This window comes from Martes martes (assembly GCF_963455335.1).
Source record: "Martes martes genome assembly, chromosome: 5".
In the NCBI taxonomy this organism is placed as follows: domain Eukaryota; kingdom Metazoa; phylum Chordata; class Mammalia; order Carnivora; family Mustelidae; genus Martes; species Martes martes.
The window spans coordinates 115,716,790-115,731,345 of NC_137892.1; the positions used below are offsets into that span (position 1 = coordinate 115,716,790).

The 14,556-nt window shown below is 51.3% G+C and overlaps 1 protein-coding gene across 1 annotated transcript; it reads right to left on the reverse strand.

Moving 5' to 3' along the window:
- Positions 1 to 7,256: 7,256 nt before the first annotated feature.
- FABP6 (fatty acid binding protein 6) lies at positions 7,257 to 12,216 on the reverse strand (the record flags this gene model as incomplete). The annotated part of the gene is made up of 4 exons (XM_080805066.1): positions 12,143 to 12,216; positions 10,805 to 10,980; positions 9,536 to 9,625; positions 7,257 to 7,310 (listed from the first exon to the last, which is right to left on the reverse strand). The coding sequence occupies exons 1-4, from the start codon at positions 12,207 to 12,209 to the stop codon at positions 7,257 to 7,259; spliced, it is 387 nt and encodes a 128-aa protein (XP_080661192.1). The 5' UTR covers positions 12,210 to 12,216.
- Between the last annotated feature and the right edge of the window lie 2,340 nt (positions 12,217 to 14,556).

Genomic DNA, 14,556 nt, shown 5'->3' on the forward strand with positions numbered 1-14,556 from the left:
CTCTCGGTCTCTGTTCTCTTCCTGCCCTTGTCCTCTCCGCCAGCCCCCGGGGGTGTCTTCCCTCTTGCTGGGAGGTTGACGGGGTGGGGGGGGGTAGGTGTGGGCAATATGAGACCGCCGTGGAGCTGGGTGCTGCCCCCCGAGTTGGAGCTGGGCCTCCCTGGGGACACCCACGGCGGAAGTTAAGGTTGGACACCCCAGCTCTACCAGTACTGGTGGTCACGGTTCTCTCTCCACAGAAACGGAACCCGTGATATATGTAGCCAGAGAGATGCGTTGTAAGGAATTGGCTCACCCAGCTGGGGCTGACAGGTCAGGAACTGTGGAGGGCAGGCCAGGAGGCTGGGGTCCAAAATGTGTGGGGCAAGCCAGAAACTCAAGACTTCTCCGACAGTCTCTGGGGAGAACTCCTTCTCCAGGGACCTGTTTTTGCTCTACAGCCCTCACCTGACAGCATGAGCACACACACACACCCGCCACGCACACACACAGAGTAGTCTCCCATACTTAAGGCTTACTGATCGGAACTGTCTCAGTCACATCTACAAAATGCCTTCCCAGCGACACCTGGACTGGGGTTTGACTGAACGGCTGCACGCCGCAGCCTGGCCAGGCAACCACGTAGGACTCACCACAGCCACTTACTGGCTGTCGGGAGGCCGCTGCCTCCACAGCCCTGAGCCTCCCATCTTCTCACCTTTTGAAGTGGGGGTGAGGACACTCACCTCGGAGGGTTCTCCTGAGGATTAAGCGGCGTAATGCACATCGGAACCAAACATGAAGTCCCCTTCAGGATGCACCATTGTCTTACGTGCCAAGAAGAAGAATTAAAGGAAAACCTGCCAACTAGACCAGGGCACAGTGTTTAAGATACTGCTGATGAAACACTGCACTCTTCTGTCAGGAGGGTTAAAAATTAAAATCTGTGTACCATAGAATTGATGGAATTTGCTGTCAACCTTTCTGGGGACACGGTGTAGGTGTGGCGCTGAGTGGTTCTCACAAAGCACAGATGCCTTCGGTGAGGAAGGGAGGTGTGGGGAGATACACGTTCAGGGCATGAGGCTGAGGTCCAGCCCCTGGAGCTGTTTGGGAACCATGTGTGTTGACAGGGCAGGGCAGGGCTGGGGATAGGACTCCCCACCTGCCGTGTGCAGGCCAGGCGAGGCAGGAGGCTCTAGGTTTTGGGGATTCGACGATAAGGCAAGTCATGGCTTTACCAAGAGCCACCCACTCCACTATCCCTCTGTCTTTAGGCTTCAGTTTCTCCACCTGTTACTTTAGAGATGGTTGAGTAGTGTGGTTTTGAGCTCAAGAAGGGGACTGAGCCACAGAGGTCCTGGGCTCCTGCCTGCCTTCGCCCCGAGGGATCTGCTTGTACTTCTCCCACACATGGGCGGTCCGTGTTGGATTTTATTCCTGCCCATGCTGGGCAGTAGTTCGGAAAGCTTGAACAAGCGCAGAGATGCATTAAAGGCCCCTCTGGGGCTGACATCTGGTTCATTCCAGAGATTTTCAAACCTGAGCAACCTGCACGATGGCATGGGGCATTCTCCGAGAGGAGTGGGGCCTGGAGATCTGCATTTCTAGCTGGCTTCCTGGTGACTCAGATGCGTGTTTTCTTTGACATTCCAGCAGAGGATGTCACACACGGCCTGGTTTCTGGCCCAAAAGACAGAGTCAGGAAACCGCATGCCTGTCTGAATTTCTGAGCCGCCTGAGTTCTAGACGTGGACCTTGTTCCATGCTTATTAGTTCTTTGTTCTATGCAGTATTTCTTTTGCCAAGCTGTGTGGAGGCTTGGGACATGCAGATCCATTTTCCAAGGAGAACCTGCTTCCCTTTAGGTTTAACATTGTAAATGCCTGGATTAGCGTTGGGGTCAAGGTTCCACTTCCTCATGCCTTTTGGGTTCAAACTCCCCCTCTCCTGTTCTGCCACCAGCAAGCTCCTCTCCCTTCATCCTTTCCATCTGTGATTCTCAGCAGGGCCCATTCTTGCCTCCTGGAGGATGTTTGGCAATGTCTGGAGACGTTTTGGGTCATCACTAGTGGGGTGGAGGGTGGCAAGCATATAGCGGGTAGAGATCAGGGACCCTGCTGAACATCCTACAGCCCAGGATGGCCCCCACAAAAAAGAACAGTCGTGTCCGAAGTAACAGCAATAGTAGAGGTTAAGAAGCCTCAACATGTGTTACGTCCCAAAGAGGTCTTTAAGAACCCTAGTCACTCGTTACTCTTCTTATTTTCTTCATAGCTGTTAAAGCCATCTGAAATGATCTTGTTACTTGGCTTACTTGATTTGATGGTTGTACCCTCAGCTACTTTCCCCCAGTAGAACATGAAGAATATTACCACCTGGTGACGGTGGCATGAATCATAGCTGTTAGCATTTATTGAGCATTTACTATGTACAAAGTGCAATGCTAAAGAATTTGCTCCTCTTGTTGATAATCATCCTAGTAACCCTACAAGGTAGGAACTATCATTAGCTGTATTTTACAGATCAGAGAATGGGGGCACGGAGAAGTTATTTGCAGTGGGGAAGGCAGGAGCCACAGTTCACACCCCGACAGTTTGAATCTGTCTTGCTGCCTTGTAGTACCTCAGTCAAGGGCTTTGGATGAGTAAAAGGCTCTGTAATGGTCCCAGCTAGCCACTGCACTCACCTGGTGGGGAAGACATGACAGGATAATGGATATGGGTACATAAAAGAAAAGGGTTGCCAGCCATTTGTTCTCCTGATTGATGATGTGGCAGGCAAGCTCAGCAACAGACAGAAATACAGAAATGGCTTCTTGCACATCTGCCATAGGCTAACGTGATTTATGGCTCCATCTGTCTTCCCCCAGCAGGCTCGGATCTGGGAGGGGTTCCCTGAACCCCATGTGAAGGTGGAGAGCTGGGACCAGGCTTAGGGCTTTCCCAGAGCGTCCCCTGGGAGGGACCCTGCCTCTGGGCTGGCTCTGCCCATCCCTGGCACCACATACCTAGGAAAGAATCTTACCAGCCCTCATTCACCTCATTCTCTGTTCCTCAGGGAAAACCTTTGTGACTTGAATTTCCGCAGAAAGGCCATAGCATTTCGCAGGAGTCTCAAGTCCAGATGCCCACCAGGACCAGGCAGGTAACGTAGTGAGTCCAGCTGGGTGACTGACACAGCATGATGCGGTGGGTACTGCGGTGAAACTAGCGTCTCCCTAGAGGATGTGGCTTCTACTCCACTCTGGTCAGTTAGTACCTTTCAGGGGCATAAGCTCCGCATTGCTGAACCTTCAGAGTTCCAGAGCCACTGGAAATCTGTACTTTCTAGGAAACCTAATTTTTCATTTAATTTAAAATTAAATTTTAGAAATTCTTAACACAATAGAAGACCAATAAAATACGTTGTAAGTTAGAATAGTTCTTAGGCTGGAAGCGTGAAACTTCTAGTATATAGGTGAGAACATTGGGCCTCAGTGGTGGAAGGTCGAGTTTGTCTGATCTTAGCTAGATGACCTTGAAAAAAGCCACCACTCTGCTCTGAGTATCTCCCCATTTCTAAGATGGGAAGGCTATCAGCTTGGGCTTATGGTAACTAAGCATGGAATGTATAGTATCATTATTCAACAGTGAGTTCTATGAGAAAGAGTGTAAATAATTGGGCCTCTCCCTTCTTTGGGGACTCAGGTGAGTTTCTAAGCTTCACTTCTGACCTAGCTCTAGCTTCTAAGGAAGAACTCGAGTGGTCTGGCTTCTGCTGGGCCAGCTCTGACCAGTATTTCAGACTGCTGCCCTGGATGGACACAATGGGCAGGATACACAGGAAGTCATGCTTTCTGCAAACATGGGAGGATTGGGACCCACAAGTCTCCAAAGTCCTGTGTGGCTGGGGAGCACTGCACAGGGACAGTTCTCTAGTCTCCATCCTTAAGAGTACAGTTCAGGAGGACTGGGGTAGGGTCCAGCTATCCTTTTAAGAGGACCCTCAGGAGATGCTCGTGCACAGCCAAGGTGGGACACTTCTCCCTGCTCTAAATGCTCTGACCCCGTGTGTGCCCATTCTCCCCAGTAGAACTGCAACAGAGGCCCTTAGAGCTGTTTAATGAGCACTTACGATGTTCCAGGGCCTGTGTGTGACACTTGGCTCATGCTCTCTCTCTCAAGAGCTTGTATTATTACCACCGTTTTCCAGACCAAGACACTGGGGTTCAGGAAGGCTCAAGGTCTCGATATGGGCAAGTGGTAGGAATTGGTTTCAAATTTAGAAATGCCTGTCTGAGGAACCCATGTAGCCTCCAATGCCGTGTCCCCGTAGATGACACATAGACCAAAACCCAATCACTCAGATCTCACTGTCCGCCCTTCGCCCCGCCCCCCCAACAGACACGTCCACTTGTCCTCGGGGCGTCAGGAGGGTGGTGGAGCGCCACCTAGTGGTGGTCTGTGAAGATGCTTTGGAAAGCCCCCGCTTCGCTGGATGAGCTTTCTGGGAGGGAAGCAGTTACCCCCCGGGGAGTGAAAGAAATGACTCCCACGGGTCAGAATGAAAGTCACGAAGAGACTGGGATACAGAGCCCCCGAATTGAGGCCTGTCGAGTGGGGAGTCACTACTATAGCATCTCGGACAGTGCAGCAAAATGACGAAGCTCTTCTTTTTGGAAGCCCATGAACGTGGGTTTTTACCCTTAATCCTTGCAACTCCCCCATGACCCGGGAAGGAAAGGTCTTATTGGTCCATGTTGCACACGGACAAGGTGTGACTCACAGAAAGCCAGCAGCTTGTGCCCGTGCCTGGAGTCAAGTGAAGGAAGCAGCTAACCCTCTCATCACGCTGGTTGGGAATGATGGCGGTGGTGGTGGAGGTGATGGTGGCTGGTCATGGCGGCCACAGCTACTATTTAGTGAGCTTGTAGCATGACGGCTCTACAGGTGAGTACAATTATTATCCCCATTTTCAGGTGAGGAAACCAGCTCAGAGGAATGGGTGAACTTACCCCAAGGGGACACAGCTTCTAGGCCATGGAGGAGGGATTCAAACCCTGTCAGTGTGTCCCCAGAGTCAAAGCTGTCAACCTGAGAAAGCCTCCCTGCCAAGATGCCATCCCAGTGATGCTTTCCTCCAGCTCGCTTTACTCCATCTACCCCTCCCCCCACCCCAGGAGCTGGATTGAGAAACTGTAACCTCCATCAGGTGGTAATACCCAAACCCACATTATTCTTAGAGACACTCCCTGTCATGTGACCGTGGGCAATTGTCTTCCCCTCTCTGAGCTGCTGTTTCTGTCTCTGTGAAATAGAGTTTAAACTAGTTGAGCTCTGAGGTCCTGCTTTTCTATGCGTGTGTGACTGTAACAATACTGGCTTAAGAATTTCTCTCCTGCCAACCATTTGAATTTGTCCTTGAATCAGTCGCCAAAGTAAGAACCGTCTCTCTCCTCGTCTCCCTCCTCTCGTCTCCCTCCTCCTTCTCCCTCTCCCTGCCTCCCTCTCCCCACTCCTCCCTTCCCTCCCCCCTCCCCTTCCTTTCTCTCCTATTCTCCCTCCTCTCCCTTCCTCCTCCTCCCTCTTTCTCTCAATCTCTCAATTTTCAGCCTAATTATGGTTAACTCTCTGTTATTTAGAGACTTATTATCCAAGCTCATTATGAGTAATTATTCAGTCTGGAGGGGAAACAGCAACACTGCTAGTTTAATTTAATGCTTACCTAGTTCACTTAATTAGCAATAAGTCTTGGCAAAACGATGGAATGCACGGGTACTGGCTTGGTGGGGGGTGGGGGGAGGCTGAGTGGTGTTCTTGGGAAGATAAACAAGTTTCAGGGCAGAATGTGGGAGGAGGCAGGAGGGAGCTGCCAGTAAGCTGGGCCATGTCACCAAGGATGGCCTGTGACAGTGATAGACTGTGCATTACACGGGCTGGAAGTGTCTTGGGTCAGGTAGCACTTATGAGGCACCTGCTGTGTGCTAGACCTTGTGCAAGGCACTAGCAAACCTAATTTCTAAGGCCCCATATCTGGGACTTGGACAATCAAGATAATTTAGATGATCAGCTCTCATAGCGGGTACATTCTCTTTTCAGTAGCCTTGCAGTAATTTTGATTTCGCCGAGAACAGTGTGGCTTACTTGATGCTGCTTTTCCCGTTACATCTGTCTTCACTTAGGGAGGCCACAGGCTCGGGGCTCTGGGCAGGCAACGGGATCTAGCTATTGTCCAGTTTTGGTGTTTTTTGATAGTTTTCATTGATTTATGGGAAATGATGTTGAAATGTAGAAGTGATGTAAAGTTTCTATTGTAGCAAAAATAAGTGAATTGTCATACAGAAAAATATAGGGCAAGAAGTCAAGGAGGGGTCCTTGGGGGTCCAAGAAGGAAGGAGAATGGGAAAAGGACCATTCAGTGCTCTGGGTTAGGTGTTCTCTGGCCAGGGCGCAAGCCGTTCCCTCCCCCGCCCCCACTCCCATGCCCTGGACAGACAAAATCAAGCAGGGATGACCCAAAGTCTTCCTCAGAATCCTGGACTCAGCTCCAGGAACCCAGCAGGAGGTCAGACCACCTTCAGACCACCTTCCCTAGCCCCTCACAGTGTCTCCCAGGCACTGCTATCCAAACCAGGACATCCCAGGCCCTTTTTGTCCCTCTTGGCACTCCCATGGCCCCCTTGCCATCTAATACTCTCTCATTTCTCTTCAGTCCTTAATTGGTCCTCCTGGCCCCTTCTTGTGCCACTAGGTAAACTGAGGCCCAGAAGGATGCCTCCACAGCCAATTAACAGCAGAGCCACGGCCATGCCAAAACACCTTTTAGGCCAAGTTGTGGTGTCTTCCTCCTTCATCTGCCAGCTTTGGAGCCCAGCAGCAGGGCCCTCTCCTGGAAGTGCCCCCCACCACCATCTGATACGCCTGTCCTGCGGCCCACATGAAGAGTCAGTGTGTTACAGGAGCCCTGTGTCTCTACCCTCAGAGAATCGGATAGCAAGGTGGGGCAAGGGTGCAGGGAAGTGTGCCCAACGTGCTTCTCGAACAGCAGGGGGTCGGGCGTATTGCTGTCCACATTCAGGCCTTCTTCTGCCACACTGCTCAGCCCACAGGGGTCTCAGGGCCAAGGTTTGCCCTGTGTAGCCATCCTCCAGGCTTTCCCACCCTTACGCAGCTAGAAACTGCCCCAAGATACCAGAAAAGAAAAACAAAGACAAAGAAGTTCAGAGCAAACAGAATGTTTTCTTCTTCCAGCTTTCCTGGTGGCTTTGGGGCCCCCTGTGATCCCCACCTGGTTGCTCAGGCCAGCCTCTTGCTCACACGCTCATAGGTCACGCCTCCAATGGTGGAGATCTGAAAGAAGCAGCCAGAAAGAGGGAGTCATTGCAGGGGTCCCTAAGTGAGATGGAACACAGCTCGGAGAAGACAGGCCTCCAGTCCCAGCCACGAGTAGAAGTGAGCAGGTCGCACCACTTCTCTGAGCCTCAGTTCCCCAATTTGTTACACGAGCTCCTGTGTAGACTCAGCGAGGCAAAAGTGCTAAACAGATGTTAGGGCTGATGTGGCTCTTTGTATTGTAACCTTCCATCTGTCCACTGACATTCACCTACTCCAGGCACTTCCCTGTGTTATCCCATTTAATTCTCCCAACAATGCTGTAGGATTGTACCCATTATAGAGATGTGAATACTGAAGTCTGGAGGAGTCAAGTAACCCCTTTAAGATGGAGAGGCCACACTCAACTTCACCACACAGCATTTATGGGGCACCTGTGCTTGGTGGTGGGAAGATAGAGTTCCTGCCCTGGAGGAAGGCAGGCAAGAGGAGGCTGTCCAGTGAAGGTGCAGTGCTATGTCCCGGCTCGAGGCCCCTGAGACCCAGCAGAGGAGGCAGCCTTCTTACAAGAAGTGAGTGGGTGGCAAATGCCGTCTTGTGTAAGCAGTTCCGTCAAGGGTGGCCATGTGAATGGCACCGGGAGCAAGATGGCGTGGAGGGGGTCTAGAGCAACGGTGACCTGGAGGGGGAGGACGGATACCCGCCTAATGCAGTCCCTGTTGGTGAAGGATGGAGGTGTCCAGGATGATTCTGGGCCTCTAGGAATGGGAGATAGGCAAGCAGAACAGCTCTTCTCTGGCACCTAATGCGTGTGCATGCCTGTGCCCTTGTGCATGCATGTGTGTTTGTGTGTGTGCTCGTGACAACCCTGAACTCTGGGCACTGCTCACAGCACGCAGGCTCCATAGTCAGGAGCCTCTAGAAATCAGGAAACAGCTTTGTTCAGTTTGGGAAGATTGATCCTCCTCTTGGACACAACCTGCTTCTGGTTCTCCTGCTCTGGGTGCTCCCCACACACCTCACAAGCTGGGAGCTTTGCTTCTGGGAGTCAGAACCCACTGGCTGACATTTCATGTAACAATGTGTCCAAAGCATTTATCAGATTTTCTAAGAGGGCAATTTCCATCCAGGAAAAAATGGATAATCACTTTTGTTCTTTTATATGTATTTTTTAAAATACTGTGCATCTCTTTAGTTTTAGATTTTTTTTTTTTTTAATTAAAGACCCACTAGCCTGGGAAGAGCTGGCAGAGAGCCTAGTCTAGAAGCCAGTCTTTGGGATCTGCCTCCACCACAAACTAGCTGTGTGGCTTTGAACAAGTTACTTGTTATCTCTGAGCCTCTATGGCCTCTCTGTAAAAATGGAATAATGGGAGGTCATGGAGACTCTTCGGCCTCTAGCTGGGTTTGAGATGAAGGAAAAAGAAGATGAGGGAGAAAAAGAGAAGAGAAGAGGGGAGAATGGGGTGGCAAACCCCACCTCCCGCATCACTTCCCTTCTGTAGAGTCTTGGGGAGGGTAGACTGGACTCCAGGGAGCTCTGGCCCAGGACATATGCTCCCAAGGGGAGAACAAAGTGTGGAAGAGCCTACCTTTGCTTTTAACTTCACATCCATTTCTTTCACCTGGGGAAAACTCTGGATCCCCGGGGGAAGAAATGGAAGTTAGGTGAAGGGAGAGCAGCACCTCCAATCTGTGTTTACAGAGCACCGGGTGTGGGAAGGGTCCAGCCACATGTGTGTGTTACCCCTGCCAGCATTTTTTCAAAGGTTTAATTCATTGCCAACGTTTAGTAGTCTGGAGGTTTCACAGAGATGTGCAAAGTTCCAGCTTCTCTTAAAAAAATCAGAAGATCTAGCAGGGAGGGCCTGAAGTCCCTTGGGGGAGTAGAGCAGCATGGTGACTGCCCTTGCGGGGCCCACCCAGACTCCCCCCATTGGGGAGGGTCCCATGGGCTTCCATGCTTGGGCCGCTGAGGCGGCAGAGTCACTGCCAAGCGTCAGTTCCCAGCACTGTCAGAGAAGCTAGCCCTCCAGCTACACACTCAGCTCCCAGCCCCTCAGTGCCCTCACCTGGAAGATGCCGGGAAACATCCCTACCTAGCAGGGTATCGTGAAGGCTGAACGAGATGATGTCCCCCGGGCACTCAGCACAGAGCCTGGCACATGGGAAATGCCCCTAGAGCCAGGGCTGGAGGCAGAAGAGTGTTCTCATCATCGTCCCAGGAACCAGCAGACACTCACCTCCACCAGCTTGTCACCCACAATCTCCGAGGTCTGGCGATAGTTGGGGAAGTCCACCGCAATCTTCCCACCCTCCATGTGCACGGTGGCCTGGAAGAGAAGCATAACACTGAACCCGAGCTGGCAGAGGCCCCCAGATGCAGGCCAGTCCCCTCTGGGATTGGACTTGGCTCGGAGGTACAGGATACAGACGACACACACAAGTCCCTCAACCTCGCTGTGCCTCAGCTTTCTCACCTCTGAAATGGGGGTAGTAACTGTACCTCCTTCAGAGTTCCTAAGAAGACTGAAGGATTTCATAGGACATATGGAAAGTGCTTAGAACAGTGCCCCACACGTGAGGAGCGCTCCTTGTTAACTGTGGAGTCGGTTATGATCCTTATTGTTAGGATAATGATGATGTCATCTGGGATACGGATTGCAGCCTTGTCATCGCAAGCAACCTAAATAGCCATCCGGGCTCTCCACCAGTGAATAACCTCAGTGTCTATCAATGAGGGCGTGTTAAAAGAAGGGTAGTATTGCCATACTGTAAGATACTGTGTGAGCATTAAAAAGAATAAGGCAAATCGATCCGTGCTGACACAGAAGGACATCCTGAGAGATTGTTAAAATCCACAAGTGCCAGAAGATGAACATTAGGAGCACTCATTCTGTACCGTGGTAGCCGTGGCTGGGGGCGATAGAGGGGACCCAGCATCGGCGGAAGATCTGCGGTTGGGTTAGGAGAGGACAGTCACCTTTTACTTCTTTCTTACGTAAGATTACAGTTTCAGACCCACGAGAGTCCCGATTCTAGGGCTATGCATCTGTAGGCGACGCGGGAAGGCAGCCCAAGCAAATGATTATGGTCTCTGAAGCCAGGCTGCCTGGGCGTGAAGGTCTGCCTGCGCTGTGTGACCAGGGCCAGGTAACTGAACCCCGGGGCTTAGCTTAACTCCCTCCTCTGTAAAATGGGATAGTAACTGTTGCGACTTGTAGGATTCACTGCATTAACATGTGTGAAGTATTCAGCAGGTGTCTGGAATATATATTAAGTGTTTGGCAAGTGTTAACAGTTTTTAACAGTTTCGTTACAGTGTCTGTTAGAGACCAAAGCATTAAGAACGGGGAGTGGCTAACTTGCTGAGTAACGCAAGCGCTTAAGGCTGGACGCTAGACTCGAGAACTGAGCCTCAGCTTGGGGTGCAGCCCCAGGGAACAGGCTTGAGACCAAGAAGTTAGCCAGAGGCTTAGGGAAAGAGGGAAGGGCAGCTAGTGGCCTCTCACCTTGAACTTCTTGCCCCCCATGGTCTCCATGTCACACTCCTTGCCGATGGTGAACTTGTTGGTCATGGAGTGGCCACCCGGGTAGTGCTGGGACCAGGTGAAGTTCTGCCCGTCCTGCTGCACCTCCGTGACAATCTTGAAGTTTCGGCCCTTTTCGATAGCATCACTGGGGAGTCCTGGCCCAGGGATGAGCAGAGCGGCATGTAAGAGCTACTGACAGCTTGTGGCTCTGGGGGAAGGCTTTCCTCCCTGGTGGCTGGCTAGCACGATGGTCAAGAGCACAAATCCCAGTTCTACCATGAACCATGAGCTTGGATACCTTTCTGAGCCTCAGTGTTCCCATCAACAAAATGGGGGTAATAAGGCTGTTGCGAGGATGAAATTAAAGTGATTGTGTCTTGTAAAACTCCTGGCATATAATTGACGATAAATACTAGCTGCTCTTCTGACAGCACTATAACACAAATATAACAGACACTGCCACGCTCCCAGGGTCCTAGATGAACGGGACCATCAAGACTGTCTTCTCACACTGGTGTTTCACAGATGAGGCAGTGACGACCCAGAGCAGGAAAGGGCTTCCCAGCCTCTCCTTGGAGGCTAACAGCAGAGCCAGGTCTACCCCTGAGACTGGCGCCATTGCGATTCTACTTGAGGCTGTTGTAGGTGAAACCAAGTCACCGTTCCTTCTGGGCCACTCCCTGTAACTGACTCAGAAGGGCTCTTGTCTCCCCAAGGCCCCAGAGCGCATGTGCCCTGCTCTCAGGGCCTCTCATGCCCTGGGGCCTCCCTCTGACTCTTGACAATGGCACTGCCTCGACTTAGAGAGTGCCCCAGGATTTCTGCAGGAGTGTCACGGCCACGGTCCCATGGGTTCCTCACAATGGGTGCTGCAAGCGGAGCGGTGAAGGGGAACGCTTTTCTAATCTCGGCCCACAGTTCCCAGTGCAGTAAGAGGCCCATGTTTGTTGAATGGCCAAATGAATGCGTGGCTTGTCACACCCGGCCTCTGGGTCACCTCTCCCCAGGCACCACTCATCATCTCATCACTGGGTCCCGGGTGCTCATGATCTCTGCCCCTAACTGACAGCATGACCTTGGGCACGTCATGCAGAGGCAGCCCATCAGGAACCCAGGGCTGGCCCTCGCCTGTAGCAGATCTTCAGTGTATGTATGAATGAATGAGTAAACCAGTCAAGTCTGCACCTCACCAACTACTGGCTATGTGTCCTCGGACTAGTAACTCAGCTTCTCTGGGTCGCAAGGAGTTTGGGTTGGTGGCCCCAAGCTGGCTGTGACAAACTAACCCAGGGAAGGGGTCCTCGTGCCCTTACTCACCGAGGCGCTTCATGAACTCGTCATAATTCTTGTCGCTCTCGAACTCATACTTGCCACTGAAGGCCATGCTGCTGGGACAGCTGGAGGATGAGGAAGAACGGTCGTGGTACTGAGGGGCCCGGCGCCCCAGCTTATAAACTCTGCTGCACACGCTAGGGCTCAGCCCCTAAGTCACCCCACCTCTCCCTCCAGCCCTGAAGAGGAAGCAATTGCTGTTTTACAACGTGGGCAGGACCTAGCCCAGCAGAACCTTGAGGTTGTTCACCTGGGGGGAGTGCTCCCTCTGCCACTCCCAGCAAGGGTGATGGCAATGCCAGAGCGTCCGAGGTCTCAGCCACCTCTGCCCTCCCTCCCTCCCTTCATCCTTCCCCTACCCTCTAGCCATGCTGTGCACACCCCTTACTTACTTGTTCAGCCCCTCATTCATCCACCAAAGTGCATCAAGCACCTACCGCTTGCAGGACAGGCACTGAGACGACACGGATGAACGAAACATATGCCCTCCCCCAAAAAACTTCCAGTCTAGTTCAGAGACAAAACACAGGACTGCAGAGGACCCTCGTGCAGGCAGGATGTGACCAGTCCCTAGACAAACGCCGATGTGTGGCCTGGGGCACAGGGAAGGAACAAGCTGGCAGCGGGAGGCCGGGGAATCTTTGCTAGGAGATGGCATTTGATGCTGGTCCAGAAGGAACCATAGGACTTGGATGTTTAGAGAAACAGAGGGTTGGAGAAGGCGGGAAATACAGGACAGGAGACAATACTCTAGGATGAGGGAACAGTGTGATGGAGATGGGAAGGGCCATGATGAAAGGAAAAATGAGTTTGACTGCAGCAAAGACCCCCGCAAGGAGGGACAGAAGCAAGGTGCTGATAATGCCAGCAAGGTGAGGCAGCAGCCCAGGGGCCCAGGGTGAGCTGCCAGGGTGCACCGAAGACCCACCACATGCCAGCCACAGGCCAGGAACTCGGTGGATTGTGTGTTGTTGGAAGCTCACAGCTGGCAGGGTGGGGGTCCAGACCCCAGACTTCCAGGTCCTGTCCCACCTGTCTTACGGGACTGCTCCCTAGATCCTACTGACCATACCTTCTCTGAGGACTTTCCTTTTTCTTATTATTAAATATGAAAAATTTTGCAAGTCGGTCTCCTTTTCCAGAATCAGCTCTTCGTGAATCCCCATCATTTCTTTCTTTCTTTTTTTTTTTTCTTTTTGAATCCTCATCATTTCTGTCTAAAGCAGACCTCACCACAGCTCTGGGACCCAGTGATTTCTGAGCAGGTGAAACCCACCTTGCCCCATTTTGCCAGTGTTCAGTCTCCAGTCTTGGAATTCCTTACTCCTGCCAGGGGTCTTATTTTTTAGAAGACCATAAACACACACACATATACACACCCACATCCTCATCATCTTTATCATTGTCACGGATTTTCTGATAAGTTATATATATTAACATTTCGTAAGTCAGAACAAGTAACAGTCCTGTCACTTGGCAGAGATGGCCCTTGATAATAGTTTGTATCTATCCTTCTGAACTTAAAACTCTGAGATAAAATTTTTTTCAGTTTTATGCCCTTGACAATCAACAAATAGTTCTTACCTACATTAACTGTCTATAGATTTTCAAAAGTGGTGGCAGGTACTTAGGCAACCAGCCTAGAGAGCTTGTTTGGTGATTCTTCATTCTCGTGGTGTTTTCTGGACAACCGCACACCGAGACGGAATGGAACATTCCTTATTCCTTTGGCCCAGACGGCTTTGTTGAACATGGCATGAATGTGCATATCTGGAGTTCTCATCTCTTTCATGACACTCTTTGAGTGCCCGAGGGGCGCGCTTCCTGAAACCCACTCTGTGGACGCGCCTGTGCATGGTGATGCTGTGTTCTCCGGTCACTACTCCGCTGACAGCGGGACGGCCTTTCCTGCTGCCCTTCCTTGCCGGAGCAGCTCTGCTGGGGCTTGGTTGGAAAGTTGAGATAAACGTTCTCTTTCACACCCTGGTATACATGTCAGATTATTTACTAAAGGATGAATTTCTAGATGAGAAATCCCTGGAACAAAGGGGTTTTGTATCTATGTTTATATCTGTTACTCTGCTGCCTGTCGGAAAGCCTAGAGCCGTGTCCGCTCGCACCTCGAGCGTGTGAGGATTTCCCGTCTTCGATACCGATGACGACAGAGCAACAGCAATAATGGCTACATTTATCAGGTGTTTATTATGCACTGGGCACGCTGCTGAGTGTGTTACACGGATTACCTCATTCATTCTTCAAAGGGAGTTTATGAAGTCAGAGTCATTTTCCCCATTTTGCCGAGGAGGAAACAGGGCTTTAGAGCAGTAACTTGCCCAAAGCCACAGAGCCCCTGTGGAGAGTGCCAACAACTGTCAACAGCATTTAAAGACATTTCCAAA